The 23,865-nt window shown below is 36.5% G+C and overlaps 1 protein-coding gene across 3 annotated transcripts in view; it reads right to left on the bottom strand.

The window, feature by feature from the left end:
* The window catches only part of LOC145992614 (uncharacterized), a 69,125-nt gene extending 46,707 nt beyond the window's left edge, over nucleotides 1-22,418 (bottom strand). Inside the window, exons 1-4 of one of the 3 annotated variants that reach the window (XM_083128973.1) lie at nucleotides 22,253-22,418; nucleotides 13,955-14,143; nucleotides 7,027-7,168; nucleotides 6,312-6,520 (exon numbers count right to left, since the gene is read on the bottom strand). In XM_083128973.1, coding sequence (XP_082985099.1) covers nucleotides 6,312-6,520; nucleotides 7,027-7,168; nucleotides 13,955-14,131 — 528 coding nt within the window. In that variant the 5' untranslated portion in view covers nucleotides 14,132-14,143; nucleotides 22,253-22,418. The remainder of the gene's footprint in view (nucleotides 1-6,311; nucleotides 6,521-7,026; nucleotides 7,169-13,954; nucleotides 14,144-22,252) is intronic. The other 2 variants (XM_083128974.1, XM_083128972.1) reach the window with 2 other exon arrangements.
* Between the last annotated feature and the right edge of the window lie 1,447 nt (nucleotides 22,419-23,865).

Genomic DNA, 23,865 nt, shown 5'->3' with positions numbered 1-23,865 from the left:
GACCAACACTTTTACAAATGCGGGATTTATAAGCTTGTATCTCGTTGGGAACATGTAATTGAAGCTGAAGGAGCTTATTTTGCTGAATAAAACACATTTGCCAGAAATTACAGTCTTTATTTCTCACTGCAAAATACGGCATGAACTTTTTTGGATACCTAGTAAAATGAACACACTTTGTTGAACCTTTTCGTGAGATTAGCACATCTAACCCCTTTCTACCCCTCTTTGATGCTTCAGCATCTTTTCTTTCATGTTTTGTTAATAAATTGGACATAAAAATAAATATTTTTTATTCTTCTTGAGCAGCTACATAAAAATCTATATTCTCATTTTGTAGAGCAGAATCAGAACTAAAAAATGGTATAATATAATCATAGCAACCCCAATAGTTCCCAATATAATGTAGCAAAGCCAACAAGAGAAAGCAAAAACTTCAACAAAACCTATTCGGCAGAACCACAGCTCTCTATGTGGTCAGCGTGCATTATATACAGAAGGTGCAGAAAAAAAAGAGCATTGAATAAAGACTTTTTTAAAACATTTCAAGAACCTTTCTGTCAGTTTCCTGACCAAAATTTTGCACCTTAAAATACTTTCCCTAGTCATTATACATTTGTCTAGTTTTATCATATCTATTCTAGAATTAGTTTTCAAAAAAAATATTTCTTCTCTCATCTTCAATGAGGGCCTCCCAATGACATACAGGGAGGTTATTTCAGTCGTTCACCGCCAGCGTGACGGCCGTTCCGCGGACTCTTCATGCAACAGGTCCCGGCAAATTGCGTTCAGGAAGTCCGTAACAGAAACCGCTTGTTTTGTAATGTTTCCACTTTTCACAATTACAGTTACAATTACAATTGAAATAAGCACGTACCTTGTCGCACGGATGCAGGAAAAGGTGTCCTCCCAAATACAAATATTTCCGGCACCTTATTTCTGACATCTAATCTTAGATTAGACATCGCTACTTTATCCTCAGTTGACAGAAAGGGAAGACAGCATCCCGGCGCATAAAGCAAACCGAAAGCGTAAAATGATATTTAAAAGTAATAATAATGATGATCACTAACCTCCTGTGTTATAAGAGATGTTGAAAATGACTTCCTTCAACAGCAATACAACACGTTTCTTAGGTTCAAGAGATCCTGTCTATCGTAATCCCTGACCACTTTTCTGCAAGAATTCGTTTTCACGTAATTATCGTACATAAAAACTCTATGTTCAAGACTATATTTGTTTAACGACATAAGTAATGAATGAATAACAATTAACACACAATAAAGCACTGGCCACGAGTAAGCACATTACAATAACACAGTACAAGCAACACGCGTACTGTTGAACGCAAACAGAATTGAACATGAACGAACACTGACGTCTGGTAGCCGACAGTGTTGCTAACCATTTTTCGGCAATGTCCCTACAGACGTAGTCAAAATGTCCCTACAACTGACCAAATGTCCCTACGCCAAGTAAAGTGACTAAAAAAAAAACACCTCATGAGCATGCAAACAGAAGATAAAATATACACATTTTCTTACCTAATCTTTCTGCTCGGTGCTTCCACAATTAATGAAGGAGCGAATTTACAATACAGGACCTCCCCCCGATTTTTTGTAATATTTCGCATACTCACTAATTGAGGCCTCCTAATCACGAATTTGAAGTTAAAATTTGGGGGGTCACGTGTAGAAATTGCAAAATAAGTGACATTGAGTGGTCCGCGATCAGCACGATTGCTTATTATTTACCGGAAGATTTTGTGTTTCCAATACTTAAAAAACGAAATATACATTCCTGATATTACTACGACCCCAAATTTTAACGATGTTTGCCTATCCTAACCTAACCTAACCGTACCTGAATGGTTCGTGGGGCTATCCGTCAATGGTTTGTTGGGCTACCCGTGCATGTTTTTTTCGAGCCCAAATTTTAACTATGTTTGCCTAACCTAACTTAACCTAAACTTACCGAGAATGGTCAGTGGGGCTATTCCTGAATGGTTTTGCGGTAATTGTGATTACGAACCGATAAAAAATATTATTTTCGTAGCACTTTAACGGCAAACGTTCATCATCGAAGACGCTATTTTCGTATCCTGCAATTTTATGATTGATGTACTGTTGCCAAATTTACCTGTAATCAAATCAGTTCTTCTACATCGTGATTGTCGCTGTCACATGTAAGCACGTTCTTTGGGCAATATACTGAAATCCATAAGTTTATTAATTAGCCCACAGCCATCCTCCTGCACACTCCACCTAACAATCTGTACAACATTAACAACTTTTTTACTGTTCTCTTCCGCCATTCTTACACGATCCATGCTCTCCAAGTATGAAATCAACAGTGTGGCAACGCTGTAGACAGCGTAACTAATTTTAATTTGTTCATATCAACAAATATGGCTACCATACTTGTATACGGAGAATCATTGCGAGAATTGAAAAGCTTATTTTACAACTTCTGCACGTTAATGAACATTTTTTCCCCCTCACCCCAACATGTTAACTTGAGATAAATAATCATGAATAATTATTTCGTGAGTATAAGACGTAGCATAGAAATTACAGAAGGGTCCGGTATTGTAAATTCTTGCCTTAATGAATAATAGGGGTGTGCTGGACAGAATTTTTTGGGTCGGGACGGGATCGGGACGGTAATTTTTTTAAATCCCGACATTCGGGACTGAAAAATTTGCAATTTCCCGACCAAGTCGGAAAATTTTCTGGACGGGAAATGTTCGAAATTTCCCGAAGCACTGGAAATCTCGAATTTTACAAGTCATTTTCACTTTAAGTGATCGTTTTTGCATTTCTAGAATAAAAACTTACAACTTTCGATAAGTTCCAGAAACTTACAAGGCAGAAAACGTCGAGAATTAACGACTTTTTAAAGTAAAGAATCCAGCACACCCCTAATGAATAACGTTGAGTCGTTTACTGTTGATTATGTTATTTGAAGTCATACATGCTGCTGCTGTGAAGAGATGGATGTTGGTTGGTGATGCTGTATTTCCTGCATTCTTTAACAATTTTGGTCCCATTTTATTTCCCTTTTTTGTTTTTGTATCACTTAACATTGAAAATATTCTTTCCGTTTCCGCGTTAGAATGCGGCAATGTTAGCACTATTTTCGCGAGAGTGGAAATGTTTTCAAAAAGGAACTTGCCTTGAAAGTTTTTGGTAACCGATAACATGTTCCAAAATTCTGATGGAGATTTGTTAGTTAGTTCGTTTTTCTCCTCCTCGCTAAAGTATCCAGATAAACTAATTCATAAAATGTAATTTACCAAGATTGAAAAAAGTACCTACGTTTTCCCTCATTTGGCAAAATCTGTCCCTACGTTCCTACGCGGGCGAAATTTAGTGAAAAGTCCCTACGGTTGGCATCACTGCCGACACGTGCAGTATGAAGCGCCCTCTCGCGGCTGACAACTCACCCAACCCCCGATAAGCTGCAGGCGCTGTCGCGACAACTGAGAATAAAGTAGCGATGACTAATCTAAGATTAGATGTCAGAAATAAGGTGCCAGAAATATTTGTATTTGGGAGGACACCTTTTCCTGCATCCGTGCGACAAGGTACGTGCTTATTTCAATTGTAATTGTAACTGTAATTGTGAAAAGTGGAAACATTACAAAACAAGCGGTTTCTGTTACGGACTTCCTGAACGCAATTTGCCGGGACCTGTTGCATGAAGAGTCCGCGGAACGGCCGTCACTCTGGCGGTGAACGACTGAAATAACCTCCCTGTAGTAGTAACATTATTATTTTGTAATCAAGGGAACCCAGGTTCAATACCTGGCGGAGTCCAATCTTGATTGGCTAATTGTTCATAAAGGTAATTCTAAAGTTCCCCACGAATATAGAACTGTGCCATGAAGATAGGGCCCCACACATTCTTGATCTCTGCCATTTTGGAGGTGATGTGATCAACAACATGCTCCAGCCACCTTTACCCTCCAGGTAGCCATTGATTTTAGGCTGGGTGAGCCTTAGAGCTGCTTTACGCAGGGAGAAGGCTGGAAAAATTCACACCTTAGATCACCCGTCCCGGGTGCAAAGAAGAAATGTTTCTGTGGGCCAAAGTCACAGAGCAAGTGCATAAATAAAGGGGTGCAGTGTGTGGTAAATAAGCTGTATATAAATGGATTAAGCATTTCAACAATCAGGGTGGCCACTCATGATAAAATTCAAGTACTATTCCCGGTTTTCAAGGCAAACTTTCTAACAATTCAAGGGTACAAGCAGATGTTTTTTTTTCTATTTCAACCTTATGTATTAACGCCTCTCATCACCCAAACAGATACACACACAAATACGAAATATATATTAACAATATAAAGGGTCTGTGTGATTCTAATGTATCCAAAAATTTTAATTCAATTAAATGGTACATGTGTATTTCAATAGTTAATTTAAGATGCGGAGTTTACATTTGCTATTTCGCAAACTCAGACTCAAAATACATCTACAAACATGTCACAAATATTACAGGATATACTAATCTAAGAAAAATTGGCAATTGTATAAGAATTTCAAACTCAAATTTATATAATCAACTTCAAGATATCTTATCTTGCAACAATCTTCCGCCTGTCAGATAGAATGTTCTGCAAAAGACAGTAACAAATCAAACAGATTGAGAGAATTCTGTCTTATTTTCCATGCAGCTTTTTTGTCCTTCCTTGATATAAATAATAGCTAAACTGTAAAACACTTGCCTCAGAGCATTTATAAATATGTATAAATTCAATAGGATTTGGATTAATAAAAGTTGCAATTTTTCACGTCTACAGAGAAAAATTCAAGCAGAATCCACGCATAACTCCTGGAGCCAATAACTCGCACAGAAGTCCCGGAACTCAAGGAATTCCTGATGAGTAGCCACCCTGACAATGGATATATGAGTATTGTTAACAAGGAGCATGGAGGTCCTCCCGTGAAAGCTGCAACTGAGGTCACAGCCTGGTGTGTGGAGGAGCTGATCCACTTATCACTGAGGCAACGCATGTAGTATCATGCTCAGGAAGAGGACTTCATCAATGAAATATAGGGAATGAATTGTGAGTCCACCACTTTCAAGCAGAGTAGAAACTATCTTCTCCCCAGCCACCTGAAAGTTCAAGGTGGCAAGATTCTGATAACTATGTGTTAGTACTCGCATGGTATCATACTGGCAAACTTTAGGACTTGCTGACACCACCATAAATTATGCTATCTTGTAGAAACTTTAAAGAGATAGGGCGTCTGACTACCAAGCGAGAGACCCGGGTTCAATCCCTGGCAGGGGAGAACCAGGATTTTTCCACCTGTTCAAGCGGCTCCGGCACCCACCCAGCATCATATAAAGTGGGTACCTTGAGGAAACTCTGGGGTGGGGGGGTAAAGGCAGCTAGGAGCATGGTGCTGATCACATCACCCCCACCTTCGGCCATGATCAAGGAAGTGTGGGGCCCTAACTTCATGGCATCATGTAAAGAACAGGGGAGCACTTTACTTTTACTTTTTTGTACTGTTCACTGGAGTGGATTTCACTGTTTTCCATGTGTGTCGTAAAATGCTTCAATGTTAACTTTATTTTATGTAAATCATTTACTAAATTTCTGATTAAATAAAATAAATGAGGACCTAGCAGTTCAGCCCTATGTCACTCCCAATATCCCTTGGAGAGGTAAGTCACCTCCGTCTAGACCTCTTCAATCCACTCTTGGAGCAAGATAAAATAAAGGGGAAACCCCCTAAAGAAGCCTGCCTCCACCCACATACATTCAGGGTTATGTGTTTATGTCCTGGTGCCTTTAAACAATAAACCAGGACATCATTTCCTCAGAATTTCGGTTTCCCCGTTTATTATGTACTAATTTAATTCATTTTTTTTTGTTTTGTAGAAACTGCAGCAGTCCATTCACCGCAAACCTCCTGGTATCCTCAGCGAAGGAGTCATTCTTCTCAATAAAATTGCAATTTCGATTAAGACACCCAGAGAAATGCAGGAATGCTTGAACATCCACTTAATATCCCAGACTTAGCACCCAACCCAGTGATTTCAATCTCTTTGGGCCCTATCACCTGCCTGGTCACTGTTTCAATGATAAATGAAGCTGTTGCCAATGAGGTTAAACATTTCTGTCAGTTTTCAAAGACTGGTCACATGATAGGATAAGTGTGTGAAAGTGCAGGGGAATTATGTGGAAAAATAAATAAAAATCAGGCAAGTACTCATAATCCATTTTTTTCTATCACATTTTGTGACTCATATACTGACTTATCCTCATGTAAAAAACAAATGTAACCATTTCTTACCTCCTCTATCAGTTTCTCATTTTCCACGTGAGCTACCATTTTCTCATTGAGAGATTCCTTTAAAGTATTGATGAATTGCAACAACTTATTCCGACGAATAACATCACCCCTCATAGCCTCACATACAGGCTTCATATCTTCTTCCATTTTATCACAAAATAATAAAAAGTTCAACAGTGCTGAAAATAACTTTCTCGTTCTTTTAGGAGCTGAAAGATGAAAGATACAATTGACAACTTAAACTTCAAGATATACCCAAAACACTGGTTTAGCAAAATTATATAGCATAACTTCACCCAGAACTGATTAGATATAACTTTAATGAAACTAAATAGGAAACATATATGTCCTTATGCAGCTGTGGTGCCCAATAATAAGTGTAAGTTGTAGACATTTGAAAAAAGCAATTGAAGCTGTGACAATATTTGTTGGCTTCAAAGACTTACCATATGTTAGCTAAATGCATATCAAAAACTTTAATCTGCCCACCTGTGAAAGACAACAATCAAGCTTATGTGATGTGTTAATAAATTTGAATCTTGCAAATCTGCAATATAAAATGTTATAAAGCTGAGAGTGGCAAATACTAGCTCCAAAACAAATACATAAATGTCCATGTAAGAAACAAAGATCTAATCAGTATAATAATAATAATACAATCTTCCAAACAGCCACTCTATTTTTCACAAATTTTGAAGGCTATAGAAATTCTTACTTGGATTGGTAAGGTCACTCATTTGGAAATCTGGCACATAGATTTCCTTGAAGATCTTTTTCATCACACCAAAGAAACGTATATGAGGCAGATGATCTGCCATATCTGGAAGCAGCAACCTTTGTCTATCCTCAGGGGTCACCTGCAATAACAAAATAAAAATACTAATCAAATTCAACATCATAATTTCAAATTCACATAGACAGCTTTCAAAACCATGTGTGTGATTGTCTTACTTGGATGCAGGCAGGAATGTACAGATAGAATTAAAACATAAGTGTCAAAAATAAAGCCTAAAAAAAACAGTTCAGAGAAGGAAGTCGAGCAGGAGTAAACTGGATGTCTTTTATTTATTTCTTAATACCAATATCACATGCTCCTTCATGTTGCCGAACTTTAAATGTGTAAGATATTAATGTATACATGAAATGTGCTTACCTGCGTATTTTATTTCATTAATTTCAGTGACCACTGTTAATATTCACATCAGGTGTCCGGTGTATGCTGTTATGCTGATAGGTGTAATGCTGTTGCTGGATTGGCCATTGCTCAAGTTGTAGCGGAAGTCAAATGTGGTGGGATTGCACATTCTTGATATTTAGTTCATGGGGAAGGTACATAATGGTGTGTGTGTGTCCGTGATTTTTGTGTCAATTAGGGTGTGGGTAGTTGATCCATCTGTTGTTCTTTTGTTTGGCTTCAGTTAAGTGCTGTTGAATTCTTTCGTTTATGGATCTGATAGATCTGCCAGGTAACTCGAGGGTGAGGGGTGGTAGGAAAAAGACATTCACTCTTCTTCTTGGAGATGTTCCTCCATGGAGCTGTAGGAGAAAGCTTTTTCAAGATGAGCCTCCTTTGTTTGGCGGATAGTTAGATAGAGCATGGGTGTACTGGTTTCCTATATCCGTTTTCCTGTATACTATGCTGACAAATATGTTATGTGTGCAGCTCTTGATCTTTGAGTCCCCATTGTATTCCTCTTTTCCTGCAACCCATCGTTTTCTTCATGACTGCATCTAGTACTAGCAGAAATTTTGTCGGAGATAGAATGTAGCCCTGTCTGACTCCATTTGTAACAAAGATAGACTAGAAGATTTAGATTTTGAGGATGACATCTGCTTATTAGCACAAAGACTTAGCGACATTAAGGAGAAGCTGAAAAGACTACAGGAGGAAGCAAAGAAAGCAGGATTTGCTATTAATGTGTACAAGACTAAAGAAATGAGAGTCAATGCAAGAGGAAAAGAAAAATTGAATGTTTGTCGTGAACTGGTTGAACAAGTAGTCATATTTACATACTTAGGAAGTGTCATAACAAAAGAAGGAGGTTCAAATGAAGACACAAAATAGAATCAAAAAAGCCAATGTGGCATTTATACAACTGTATCCCATTTGGAAAGCCTGCAATATTTCTAGAAAGTAAAAAATAAGGCTTTTCAATACAAATGTAAAATCAGTTTTACTGTATGCTTGCGAAACATGGAAAACCATACAAGCTAACACAAAAAGGATACAAACCTTTATTAATTGCCGCCTCACCCATATCCTCAATATAAAATGGCCAGAAATAATATCAAATGAAGAACTATGGAGAGAAACTAAACAACAGCCAATTGCAACCCAAATAAAAAGAAGAAAATGTAGTTGGTTAGGACACACCTTACGAAAACCAACTGGAGCAATAGAGAAAGCAGCCTTAGACTGGAATCCCCAAGGAGCTCGCAAAATAGGACATTCGAAGAAGACATGGAAGAGAACAGTAGAAGAAAAAGCAGCCGAGAAAGAAAAAAACATGGAGAGAGGTCAAGGAGTTGGCACGTCACAGAGCCAAATGGAGGCGTTTCACTGAAACCCCACGCTCCTGATGGAGCAAAAGGAATTAAGTCATGTAAGTCAAGTCACCTCTTGATGGTGAGGTCTAAGATGTTTATGGTACCAATCTCTTCCTTTTCCAGAGTAAACTTCAGCTTGGGGAGGATGTTGCAGAGTTCTCAGCAGATTATCCACAATCTCTACCATTTAAGAAAATACAGAGTTGGTAAAGTTTATGCCTAAAATTCTCCATCACATTCTACCACCTTTCCTTAAAGAAATCGTACTGTATCTTTATGTACTTGCAGCTTGTTAAGTTACTGTCATGCCATGTAAAATATTAAATTAGAATAAGAACTTGGGAGCAAGTACGCTAAATATTCTCCTACAAGCAGTGACTGTTCCTTATGGCATATTGCTGAATTCTGGTGAAAACAGGAAATGCTTATTTTATAGAATTGTTCTTTTACTCCACTGCTTAAGTCGGAACTGGACCTACAGTTTAAAGTGGAATCTGAACCACTGTGCATGTCCATCCATCGGGTATCAAAACCAGGACCACCTGATTATAAAGAGACGATATTACCACTATGCCTTCAGCGAGGCCAAAATGCTTATTTATATGGAAGGTAATTCAGTTACTTTTGAAGGGAAATAAGTACATATTATTATTATTAGTAGTAGCAGTAATACAAAACACTAAAATAATAAAAGCCTAACCAGAAATATGCATCTTTCCATTACTTTTTAAAAATAACGAGTACAGTACGCTTTTTTAATGTTTGTGTGTTTTCTGTATCATTAAATAGGAATAATAAACATGCCATTATAATTCTTTTCACTGTTGCTAGCCGAATTTTAAAATTGCAGTGATATGGTAGAGTCAACCATATATTAAAATGTATTTCATAGTTATTCATGCTGTTAATGGTTTGGCCTCTTTAGGAAGCTCACTTTGGTACAAGAATGAATTACTTTTAATCCAATCTTTTATTAATAAATTAAGTGTTTTAAGGTCGCATTGCAAAACCAGTACACCCATGCTCCTTATCTTTTTAGTTGGATTCAAGGCTTTCTTAGCACATATTTGGAAAAAAAAATTGCTGGTTTCTGAGGAAAAAGAGCTGGCACCTGAATTATTTTTAGTTTGAATTTTGTCAAGCCCCTCGTAGGCAATGCTAGGACATGAGGGTACAAAATAGTAGCTCCATATTGCCTGATATATGTTCCAATTTCATGGGAAATAATTACGCACTTGCTGGTGATATTTTCAGAGAAAAAAAATACTCTAACGTAAAAGCTTGTTATCAGTGGGGAAAATTTCAAATTCTCACAAGGTTAAAAAAAACTAAATCTCTGGAATTATGTTTGCTAGTTACAAATTATATCTTTCTCTTTAGTTCTGTTCAAGCTACAAGCGTATGGTTGAAAAAACTCATTTTCATTTATCAAGTAGATGATGAAAATAAAAAAAAATGTTACTTCTTATAAAATTTGACCTTCGTGAGGGCCCCAAGATGGCAATGATGTGACATGAGGATTCAAAAAATTACCTGCATATTGCCTGATATATGTCTCATTATCATATCAAGAACTGCACACTTACGCCTGATATTTTCAGAGAAAACAATAATTTCTAACCTTAAACACGTGATTTTTTTCTTTAAAAAAACTTTACTGATTTCTAATAGGATGCCACAAGCTCATGTAGCTTGCAAAACAAATATCTCCGAAGATTATGTGAATCACAGTATACTCCAAAAGTCGAAAAAAACAAATGTGACATACATCAGGGTTCCCACGTGAACTTGAAATGTATTTTCCCTGAGTTTTCCAGAATCTTCAATTCTTTTCCAGAGTAGTCAATACACAGTGCAGTATTGTTTATTTTTTTAGACCCTAACTAACTCTCTAGCCTTCTTAAACCCTAAGGTTCATGGCTGCAGGAACACAGGTCTTCCATCTGTCCCTATCCTGAGCAAGATCTATATACTCTTTTCCATCCCTACCAATTTCCTTTAGGCCCATCTCAACGTTATCCCTTCATCTTCGCCTTGGCATCAGGTTTCCCAACAAGAATCCTGTAAACTCCTCTTTCCTCTCCCATTCGTGCCACATGGCCTGTCCACCTAAGTCTTCTTGATTTAATTATGCTAATAATACCTGGACATGAATACAAATTATGTAGTTCTAAATTATGTAACCTTCTCCACTCACCTGTCCCCTCATCTTTTTTTGGTCCAAATATTTCCCTAAGGATCTTATTTTCAAATACTCTTAGTTTATGTCCCTCTTTCAATGTAAGGGACCAAGTTTCGCATCCATATAATAATACAGGCAAAATTACTGTTTTGTATATTTTAGCTTTTAGTTTCTTAGATATTAAATGAGAAGAAGAGAAAAGTAACATGCATTTCCTGAATTAAGCCTGCTTTTTATTTCCTCTTTAATATCATTTTCATTTGTTAGTATTACTCCCAAGTACTTGAATTTGGAAACTGGTTCAAACGAGTTATTATCGATAATTAGATTTGATTATTACCTAACACTTGGTTTCCGCCTGTAAGCATATATTTACTTTTCTCTTTGTTAACTTCCAAACCTATCTCTTTAGCTGCTTTGAAAAATATTTTAGCATTATTCTTAATTGTATTTATATCATCCCCTAATAAGTCTAAATCATATGCATATGTTAACAACTGAGTCACACTGTTTAATTTTTACACCCTCATAGCCATAACATCACCACCTTATTATTGTTATTGTTATTAGAGATGAGATGGACTAGCTGATTGATTGATTTAAAAATTTTGGGTGCTTCAGCCTTTGTGCTATTTTGCACCCTTCTAAGTATACAAGGAAAATCCCCTTATCTAAAAAAAAATACCTTAAAATTAAAAAAGGGGTGTAATTCCTTTAGGGAAAATTGAAATGCAAGTTGTAAAGGGACTTCTACAGGACAAACACGAAATTTAAAAAAGTGATAGTCTAAAAACTTCCTCAGAAACAGTGTAAAAGGCCCACTCTTCTCAAAAAAGTTAAACACATATGGTAAAACACTGTCATAATCTCTCAACATGGATGGATGATAAATCGTTTGGAAGGATAAAACTGTCCGAGGAAATTAAAATCAGCACATACGAGAAGAATGCATGGAACACTTAATACAATGTCACAGGTACAGCACAGCGGAGGGTCCAACCCTTGCAGCAAAATGGCAATGTGTGAGGTGGCTGAGTCAGATTCGAAGCAGAGTTAAGATGATTTATGCTCAGCGACAGAGAAAACGAGAAGGTTGCCATCTGCATCAGTAGACTTGGCGGTAGAATCAGTTTGTTTCCCTACATGACTGGGCACCCAGCAGAAGCAAACTAATTGTTACTCTATTGGTATGGGCATATCTGTGTATCAGTAATATTACTGATAATTTTAGCCACTTTTTTATTACTTTTATGAATAAAAAAATGAATTTGTATGTCATGATTTTGTGAAGTAAATGTCTAAATAAGCAGTTCATTGTTAAAGTAAATCATCTGTATTGCACTACAAACATATATTCCAAACATAGCACATATAGAACAAATATTTTCACACTTTTGAGAAACAGAAATTTACAAATGAACACAATATCAATTAATCTGTAATGAAAAATAAACATATGTTACAAGTGTTCAAAGCAGCCTGTGTGAAGAAAATCAACAGGTAGGAGCATATTCTAGCCCTTCAGATGTACTTCAATGTGACTCATTGGTCAATTAGGCGATTTTCCCTGAGAATTTTACTTTTTTCAAATTCCATGAGATTTCGAGGTTTGTGGGAACCCTGATACATGCCGAGTGCGAGTATATCAGGGTTAAAATATGCCAGGTTTCATGGTGAAGTTTGTTGAAATTAGCCGACAGGATCATCCACTTGCCAATAACTGGTCTTGGAAGCATTTTAGACACTAAAAATCGTGACATTCACGTTACAAGAACACCACGTTGTCATCCATTTATTTTCTCCAGCCAGGAATGCATATTTTTAATACACATGATGCCTTCTCAGCATGTTTCGGACAACTGATGATGAATGCCAATGAATATTATCCCACTCACGTGGAGAAAATGGATGATTACATGCTGTTTCTAGAACATGAATATCACCATCTTTAGTCCCTCAAATGCTTCTAACAAGCCTTCTAGGAGTTAGACAATGATGTGAACTGCCTTGCACAAACTTCAACTTCAAAATAACTCATGTTTCCAGCTGCTCCCATTCCAGGAAAAAAAAAATAGAACTCAGAACCTGAATAAACTTTTGTTTCTAACTTAGTACATTTTTTAATCTCCAAGTGAATGTGAGGAGATGCATAACATTGAACAATTTAGGTAATATGTAGAGGCATACATATATAGTGAAATAACACATTGTAATGTTAATTTTTCATGTTTCTGAAAGATACGAGGTGCATTTTCCTACCCTGTTTTGTCACGAAATGTGAAATGAACTGCAAAATGCGAAATAGACTCTTAAACACGAAATTTAGAGTTCATTTACAGACGCGACACTTCCTGAAGTCAGAATTATCCTGAGAGTTATGCAATTCACATAAAATTGATTCACTCTGCTGTAAATATTTGAGAAGTAAAAATGGACTCTGTTATACAGGAATAAACTTAATATTCTGGTAATGATGTAAATGTGCTACTAGAAGAGATATGTTTATTTTGTGTAATAAGTGCAGTTTTTAAATCAAATTTGAGATTATATTTACATTTTTAAAACCAAAATGTAATTTTATATCCTGCTTTTTCACTGCTATAACAGCGAAATTTCATTTTATTTTATTTTATTGAACCTGAAATTGACTGTTTTTGTACTGAAATCTTGCTTTTTTATTTACCAAAAATATGTGCCTCTAGTAATAAGTGTTTGAAATCATTGTCTGGATAAAAATTAGAAATAAACACTACAGCAAAGAGCAATACATAACAATATAGATAAATTGCATATTAGAAGATAATATAATTTATTATGTTATAAAATATTCTAGTATAAATGCATAGGCTGTGTTCACAGGACAGGAAAAAGTTACATATAAAAGCAATATTCAAATTGCAGACAAAACTCTTACCTCAAACAATTTGTCCACATTTCCAAGAAGGGCTGAAAGAACCTGGATAAAGAAACTTTTGATAAAATCCTGCGATGGATTCTTGAAATTATTTTCAGAGATGGAAAATTCTGGTAGAATTTCTTTTATATTTTCTACCAAGTAGGCATCAGACATTGTATGAACTTGAATATCCATTTTTGTTTGTACCTGAAATTTAAAATATTGAATATTATGGTATTGTGCACTGTCATCATCTTCATGAGCATTAAAATGTATCTTAAAAAGAATGATTGATTGATTTGCTTTATTTTCTTCACTTTTTATGCCACGTTTGGCTAATTTGCGAAGATGGGGATGATATGATGAAATTGATGAATGGACACCCACAAACATCCATGCCCAGGCCAGGATTCGAACCCGGGACCCCTGATTAAAAGAATGAAATTCACATTTTCTACAATATATCATGGTTGGGAAAATATGCCTCTGAAATAAAAACTTATGAAATATGTTAAATATGTCTGAATATTGAATCATGTACAGCAAAATATAAATAGCTGGAGTCATAAAACAAAATAACATAACATTTCTTCATTTCTTGCAGGATAAGAGGATGGCTACTCTTAAGAGTGAAATAACATTCAACCATAGTTCCAGACTTTCAAGGAGAATTTTCACAAAATTCAAGGCTAAATATAACAATTTTATCATATAAAATTAATTGGAACTAACACTTATTCCTACACATATGTGAATAGTTCATTAAAATTTGCATATGGAAAAATTACCCAAATGAATGTGACAGTACATTCAAGAAATCAATATTTCTCCTTATTTCTTTATTTCAAGAGTAAAAAAGTACTTTTATATTACAAAGGTTTAACCTGCAGCTGTACAGGTCTTGAGGATGGCTGAGATTAGACCTGTCCCAATACCACCTGATGGTTATTAACACGTTATTTCTTGAAAACCAGAGATGATACTCCAGTTCATTTATTTTTCGTGTGGGACCTCCCCGATGGTGTAATGGTAATGTTGTCACCTTGTGATCAAGGGGTCCTGGGTTTGATACCTGGTGGAGGCACATGGCACAGTGGTTCGGATCCCACTTTCAACTGTAGGTTCAGCCCCGATTTGCCTTTCTGTACATAAAGTGGACTCAAAATCGTAATTCAATCAATCATTTTTTGTGTGTTTTGTCTGTTCATTTTTATATGTACAGAGGCATGACTTACTCCAATTTCAACGCAATCTAAGTATTGAAAGTTTGTCAAAAGTTGTTCTCATATTATCACTTAAGTTTAACGCATGGACTTTTGAAATGCACAGATTTGTTTTTTCTCACAGAATTGGATTTGTCAGAGATGAGGTTTGTTTTATTTCAGATGGAATGGATTGTTTGTAAGAATGGCCCATGAGGCTGAAACTAGGGATGGACAAATTCAGATAATTTTCTATCAGGATTTCAAATATCTGGATATTGTAAATCTGAATTATCCAGATATCCAAATTATCCAGGCATTTGGATTATCCAAAATATCCTGATATCCAAATGTGTGCATTACTCAGACAATTTTATCGTTTATCTGTTTTACGGGCTATCCACATATTCTTTATTCATCATTTTCATATTTTCCACAAATTCTTCATCAAATATTTTCTATCCAGATATCTGGATTATTCACTGCATCCGAAACGAATATCAGAAGAAGATAATCAAATTCTGTGAAATAATAAGATGCAGTTATAACATTCAATCAAACATCATTTTAATGTGACAATAATATATATATATATATATATATATATATATATATATATACACACACACATATATATATATATATAATAAAATGTAAAAAAAATATGTATCACTGTGTATTGGTAAGATAGACAAAACTACATTTCAAGATGGAGATGATAACTATGTTCACTTAAGTTTCAATTTCACTGTTTTTTACTTTATGATCCATATTTGAGGACCCACTACCTCAGACAAAATGATGGTTATACGTCGGGCTTTGTGTGTATGCTGCTAATTCGAGCGTTATTCGCTTGACCCAAAGGGGTATCAATCTAATATCGCCCATGTGAACCATCGGGTGCTCGAGCAAAATTCTCTTCATGCAGCAGTCTAATTTGAATATTTCAGATATCCAAACAATTTGAATAACCAAATATTTGGGTTAAGTTGCGCATTAATAGATAAAGCAGGTCTAATTCTCTGGTTAAATACGACTTCAGTTTTGAACTTAACTGAACTTTTGGTAAGGTTTTTCATTAAATAGATATCTATTTTCTTAAATGCTAATTTCCAACTTTACCTAAGTAGGGGTCGAATAAATGAAGGTTAAGAAAAACTGGAAAAAAAAAGCCCTGAAAAAGTCAAGAATTTTGGATTTGTTATTTTGGAAGAAACCCTGTTATTGAACTAAAAACTACCCAAGATGAAACTTCTGGAATCATTTCAAATTACGGTAATTACTGAATATTTGTTTCCCATTAAAGGACTCACGAAAGAAATATTTTTTTTTTCAAAAACGTTTGGTACTGGTCCATATAATTTAAAAGAGTTTCACTGTCCAGTCTCTCATAAATATATTTTGACTAAAACCTGAAATTTTGAGAAAAATTGGCTCCTCTGAGAATTACCAGTTAAAACATCTAGTAAGAGGTTCATTGTTTAGTGTGATTACAAGTTTGGAAATTTTGCATTAAAAATTCATTAAGAAATATTTTTTAAAATAACTGGAAAGTGTCAATTTTAAATTACTCTCTAACGTGTTCTATAGAAATATGTATTATTTATTGCGAATGTTTTGTGTCCTACATTTTGACTCAATGTCCTACATTTTCCTTATAGCAATCTGGCAACCCTACCCAGGTTCGAATCCTGACTCAGACATGGCTTTGTATGCAAGTGCCCCTCATCAATTTCATATCATCACTCATCCTCATCTTTGCTATTAGCCAAAAATGGCAGAAATGTGAAGTAAAATAGACCAAATCAATCAAGCCAGACAATAGTAAACGAATGTCGGCCCAAGTTCCTTTTGTTCTATTGCGATTTCATCATGCTGCGAATGCAATTTTTACATGGCTCAATTTTGATGTACGTCTGTTAACAGTATACTGCAGAGTTTTAGCGATTACTTCAGATTTTGTTCAATATATGCTATTGTGGTTAGGTTAGGCTTGGTTCTCTTAGCATTAAAAATAAAGTCCCTAAATGCTTTCTACTAAGGTCCCGATTTACTTCTACATTCATTCCCACGCTTCTATGATATTCACTGTCGCTTGTCAACGGAAAATATCTTGTCCATGGGAAGTGCACATGCTTGCGTAAGGTAATTTTTAAGTTGTTTCTTTCAACATAAATAACTCTTTTTTCGAGTCCAAACAGTGCTCATTACTTTAAGGAAGGTTCAAATTTCATGTGACAATGATTTCCAAAATTCTACGATAATTAGTATTTGTTCTAGAGAAATCATCAAACAATCGGAACCATTACCTGAATGGCTGCTTGCAAAAAAACAAAATGATATTGAGGTATGTGGAATGGAAAACCGTTCTCCAGAATATACACAGTAAGTAATCGCAAAGCCTCCAGAGTATTTGTTAACAGATATAAATAGAAATCGAACCATGTAAAAAAAATGCATTGTACCATGAATATTACGGAATTAAACAATTGGAACCTGCCGCAGCCTTGCCTTCAATCGAATTACATTATACAAGATAATGTCAGTAGCAGTGGCGCAACCATAGGGGGGTATTGCTTCCCCCAACCTTCGACGAAAGTCATTTCTAGGGGGGGGGGGCAGATGGCAAAGGGCACCTGCAGGGGGGCACAGGAGAATTGCCCCCTTCGATTTCAAATTTTATGCAAACAAAAGTAAATTTTGTAAAATTTTCTTCCTCGCCTTGGTGCCCCATTATATTATTTGCAGCCTACTATAGTAGGGCAAATGGGGGGGGGGCAAACATTTACGGCCAAGGAAACCTGCAGGGAGTGCACAGAGGAGAAATTGCCCCCTTCGATTTCAAATCTTATGCATGTTAAAATACATTTTGCAAAATTTTCTTGCTCTCTACACTCGCAAATCTTGCTTATCTCAGTATCATCAGGTTCAGAGCCAGCCGTAGCTGGTGGCGGCGGGAGTCGGCCATGGATGCCTAGAGATCTAAATGAAAGAAGTTGTAAAAGAGAGAATGCAGTGGCGTCCAGTAAAATTATTTGTGCCCTATTACATCAATATTGTTTTCAATTGCAAAAATTTGATTTATAAACTTTCTTGCTCGCTTCACCCGCAGTGTAATTCTTTTCTGTAATGTAATGTATTTAAATCATATGTGTTGTATACAAGGTGGGCCATAAGTCAGTTGTCACTAGCAATCGTTATACTTTGTTTTGCCTAGCATAGTGGAAGTCAACTGTGAACTTGACTAGTGCATATTCCCCAGCATTTTTATATTGGGTAATACACACTGGTCAAGTTCACAACTGACTTCCACTACGCTAGGCAAAACAAAGTCTAACAATTGCTAGTGACAACTGACTTATGGCCCATCCGGTATATGTATTGAATAAACTTTGAATATGTACACAATTAATGTTAGGGTAAAAATTTACTATCCTTCGGACACCTCTAATTTTTTGGTTTTGTCAATTTTTGACATTCGTACTTACGTATCTGCTTCGCAGAACATTCCTGAAGGAGTATCAACGTTGTTTTGATGAAATTTGAACTATGTTTCCACGCCAATGGTTCGTGGGGCTAGCGCCAATGGTTCGCAATTATTTCCAATTTCTAGATCCTGATACTAACACAACACCAAATTTTAAGTTTCCTAACCTAACAGAACTAACCTATCCACATGCCAATGGTTCGTGGGGCTAGCTATTCTCCGTCGGAAACTTAATTTTCAACGAACAACATGAATTTCAGCTATGAAACAATCCCACATCACACAAAACACCTTCCCGATGTTCGACAATGCTACAGGAACTTACTACGTTAAGCAGTTTCTTCTGTAAAAATAAATAAATGTGTCCGAAGGATAGTAAACAAGTACCGAAAGTTAAACATGTTATATGTACAAAAATAATTATCTTCGGAATGCATTCATCATTCAATTTCTGCCATTCAAAAATACACTTTGTGTCCTTGTTTTCCATTATTAGCTAATGAATTGACGGTGTTTGAAAAAATATTTCAAATAGTTTGTTCCAAACAAATGCTTTAGTACCATCTTCTACCCCCTCTTTGTGTAATTTACGAGTATAATAACATTTTTGATACTACTACTACCACCACTAGTAATAATAATAATAATGCCATTATTGTTGTTATTATTATTATTATTGGTATAAATTTACAGTACCAGAAGTATCTCCGATTGCTTTGAAATTACGCATACTCACTAATTTCGGCCTCGTAATCAAGAATCGGCAGTTAAAAATTGGCGGTCACTTCCAGAAATTGCAAAATTACATGCACATATTAACGGTATGATTGTCGATACACTATTATGGTAGCCATGTTTGATGATGTGAACAAGTTAAGTTCGCTATTTGTTATGCATTTGTATTTGAGAAAATGGCGTCTTGCATAAGGTGGAAGGTAACATTATAGTATAAGGGAAACAGATTTCTTCAAATTTACAGGAGAAAGTACTTACGGAAATCATTTTCTGTAGCGTTGTGGAAGTTTGTGAATATAGTTTTTATCCATTTTATTGCAAAAACATGTAGTTTTCTGCGAAAATCTCTGTCCAACATGCTGTTTCTGCTGCCGGCATTTGCTTTCTGCACGAGAGTACAATGTTCCATGTGTTAAGATGACGCAACCCCATAGTCAGTGTTTCAGCCTCGCCATGTTTTCACTAGAACATGACTTGTCGAGTATTTTTAATTTTTTTTAAACTATGCTTGCCTAACCTAACCTTACGGAAAATGGTTCGTGGGGCTATGCGAGAATGGTGTGGGGCTACGCATATTTTTTTCGAAACCAATTTTTAACTATTGTAACCTATAGTGACCCTACCTAACCTAACCTTACCGGAAATGGTTCGTGGGGCTATGCGTCAATGGTTTGTGGGGCTATGTAGGTATTTTTGGGTGCAGTGGGGTGGAAACACTCCATGCCGAGTATGGTAGTGAAACTGTAACCGCCATTTTGCGTGTTACCGAACGCCAAAAGAAACGAAGAAAACTTACTCGATATGTCGCAAATAGAGCTTATTTCCGTGAAATAAGCGAAATGCCACATTCAGCAATGTTTCTCAATGCAGAATACGTAAGTACGAATATTCAATTTCAATGAACTAGCAAATTTCAGCCGTTTGTCTCATATGAGAAATTTACCGTTTCCCTTATACTATAATAGTACAAGCTGGAAAAAATGTTTGGGTCGGGTACCCTATTCTACACCCTCGATTTTTGAATTTTTTTCTTTTTCATTATGAACATTATTTGATCCTATTTGTGAATAAAAAAAATTGGAGCGCGGAAAGAAGTATTTACGACTGTACAGCCGTTTAAAGTTGAAATTTTGTTTGAAATGGTTCGCAATTATTTCCAATTTCGAGATCGTGATACTAACACGACACCAAATTTTAACTATCGATCTCAACCTAACTGAACTAACCTATCCACGCGCCAATAGTTCGTGGGGCTAGCGTCAATGGTTCGTGGGGCTAGCGCCAACGGTTCGTGCGGCTAGCGCCAATGGTTCGTGGGGCTAGCGTCAATGGTTCGTGGGGCTAGCGCCAATGGTTCGTGGGGCTAGCGCCAATGGTTCGTGGGGCTAGCGCCAATGGTTCGTGGGGCTAGCGCCAATGGTTCGTGAGGCTAGCGCCAATGGTTCGTGGGCCTAGCGCCAATGGTTCGTGGGGCTAGCGCCAATGGTTCGTGGGGCTAGCGTCAATGGTTCGTGAGGCTAGCGCCAATGGTTCGTGGGGCTAGCGTCAATGGTTCGTGGGGCTAGCGCCAATGGTTCGTGGGGCTAGCGCCAATGGTTCGTGGGGCTAGCGCCAATGGTTCGTGGGGCTAGCGCCAATGGTTCGTGAGGCTAGCGCCAATGGTTCATGGGGCTAGCGTCAATGGTTCGTGGGGCTAGCGCCAATGGTTCGTGGGCCTAGCGCCAATGGTTCGTGGGGCTAGGTTCCCTGTAAGTCAATTACAATGTCCCGTATGTCTCGTTGAACAAAGTCCTCTATGTCCTTCATCCATTGAACGTGTGTCAATCTCATATTTAGTCCTTTTGTCCTAATTCAATGTCACACAAATCAATTCCCATGTCTAAAGTCGCACAAAACAATTGCAATGTCTCAAATATCCAATCCGCCAATAAATTACATAAATAATATATTGAAATCGCAAATTATCCCATTGCACAAGTCAAAGATAAGAAGAAAAAGAAAATGTTCAGACGTGCGCCTGTGACATGAATCCAAGATGCGCCATGATCAAATCCCTGCAAAACCGTTTCGACGTTACATAAGGAATCTAAATATTGAAAAACGTAAGTTTCCTAGCACGTAGATCTAAAAAAATTACTTTCCGCGTTATTTAAAAACATCGTTTCTTATGAAGAACTAATTTTCGTAACGAGAACATTTGAAATGTGCGAAAAATCGAGGGTGTAGAAAAGGGTACCCGAGCCAAATGTTTGCCCCACAAACCATTCACGGTAAGGTTAAGTTAGGCAAGCATAGTAAAATTCAAGGGTCATCATAAACATAGTTTTGAAACGCTAATCATTGCAAAAAATAGTTGTCTTCTTCATAAATCAAGGGTGTTTACTCCGTTCACGGACCCACTTTAGTCTTAATTTGCAATTTCTAGAGGTGACCGCCAATTTTCAACTGCAGATTCGTGATTAGGAGGCCAAAATTAGTGAGTATGCCGAATTTCAAACAAATTGGAGATACTTCCGGTATTGTAAATTCGCTCCTTATTATTGTTTGTTCGTTTTTCCTGTACTTGCGTCCCCCTACCCCCCCCCCCCCCGACAAAAATTCGTGGTTGCGCCTCTGGTCGGTAGTTTTATATTTTCTATGTAAACTCTAAGGTAGTTTACATTTTCTATGTAGACTATTTAAATTATGTCAAATTAATGTGCGCATAGGTTGCGTAATAGTTTACGACACTAAATCTGAACGAAAAATTGAAATAACAGAAGGTATCTGCCAGAAATAGCAAAACAGGGCAATAGTGAAGCGGGTAGGATTTGTTGTTTTGAATTTAATGTTTTATTATTAATATTTCATGGTGTACAAAATGCTAAATTAAAAAAAAATAAAAGGACATACTTACTATTATCCTTTTCTCTTCCCTTTATGAATTCTCAATAGTAAATTTTTTGAAGCTCATTCATTATAAGTTTACTCTCTTGCAGCAGAAAATTGTGTACCATTCCACTTGTTTTGCAGTTTCCCTCAATTTCTCAAATCTCGAGTTCCGCTTCCGACATAGTTGCCAAATAATCTGTGGTTGCCAACCGTTCAGGCCAGCCGTTCTTCACTTCATATCATTCAAGAACAAAAACAAGGGGGCAAAACGGTTAAACAAGTTCCGCGAATGCTTCATTTTGTTATCAAAAGACGTGTATTGTTACCCTTTATGGCAAGCATAATATAGAGAAAACTAGGAACTGGGTACTTGCCGAAAGTCTTAACGAAACGAACGCATTCAACGAAAATAACTGGGCTCGTGAATCTGGTGAAACCAGTTATTTTACAGACTTATGGGACACTCTAGGCGAAAGCGCAGGCGCAGCGTTTTGTTTAGAGAAAGTTTCCGCATGGCGTTAGCGGAAGGAATGTCCTTATGGCAAAAATAAACTCTATTCGCGATTAAAATTATCCGATGTGACATCTGGTGGGATTTTCCGGAACTGCTCTAAGTAGGATACTGTTGTGTGTTGAAGTAGCCGAAAACATGGAAAGGGTACGAAAGAGTAACGTGTACTGTTCAGTTTTTGGCTGTAAATCCTTTTATGGAACAGAACGTGTGAGAAGTTTTCACTATTTTCCACCCCGAGGAATCAACAAAGTAGAATTTTTAAATAAATCGGGGAAAACCGAATTTATTGATCGAAGATTGGCATGGGAGATAAAACTGAAATGTGGCAAGAAAGTTGCAAAGAATGCACGAGTCTGCTCACTTCATTTTTCGAAAGAAGATTATATATTACCTGGTAAGTAAAGTTTTAAATTGTACTTCATAAATAAAACTTCTTTTGGTTTTTGCATCGAAATGTCATAAAGTGTCTCGCCAAATGCATTCACATGAATATTGTATTAGAACAAACGCAAGTCGTTGAAGTTCAAAGATGTAAATAGTTTGAGAATGAATTAATGTCTTAAATGTAGTCGGAATGAAAAAGAGCCATATTAATGTTTGTTTTTCATTTAGTATGATGTTATTTTTCAGTGTAGATAACCTTGTCATGGAAGTATACTGTATTATTAATAAACCAACCTACCTACCTGTTTGGAGGAGTGGTGAACCCAGACTCGAATGAAAGTCAAGGCATAATTGTGTGTTTATCGTAACTAACCAACACATAGAAAAGCCACTAAAACAACAACATTTAAAAAAAATATTTAATGTACATTCATTACAGCCCTTTTAAAAAAATATATTTCATAATAGAATGCAGCACTTCTTATCATTGGATATTGCTCGAAATATGAGTATGAAATATATATTATTTTGTAACTTTTAACAATAATTTTATCTTTCAGATATCCCAGCTAGTAGATGCGGGCTTAAAAAAAATGCTGTTCCAAGCCAGAATCTTCCAAAATCACCAGGTCATGGAATGATTAGTAAAAGGCAAGGACGAAGTAAAGCTGTGAGGAGACTTGACATGGACAGCAAACAAAACTGTACACATTCACAAGCACAGGAAGCAGAAGTA

The sequence above is a fragment of the Lepisma saccharinum genome, chromosome 9 (assembly GCF_977018435.1).
Source record: "Lepisma saccharinum chromosome 9, izLepSacc3.1, whole genome shotgun sequence".
Classification (NCBI taxonomy): domain Eukaryota; kingdom Metazoa; phylum Arthropoda; class Insecta; order Zygentoma; family Lepismatidae; genus Lepisma; species Lepisma saccharinum.
The sequence above is the reverse complement of the archived record's forward strand: the minus strand, read 5'-3'. Positions and strand labels throughout refer to the sequence as shown.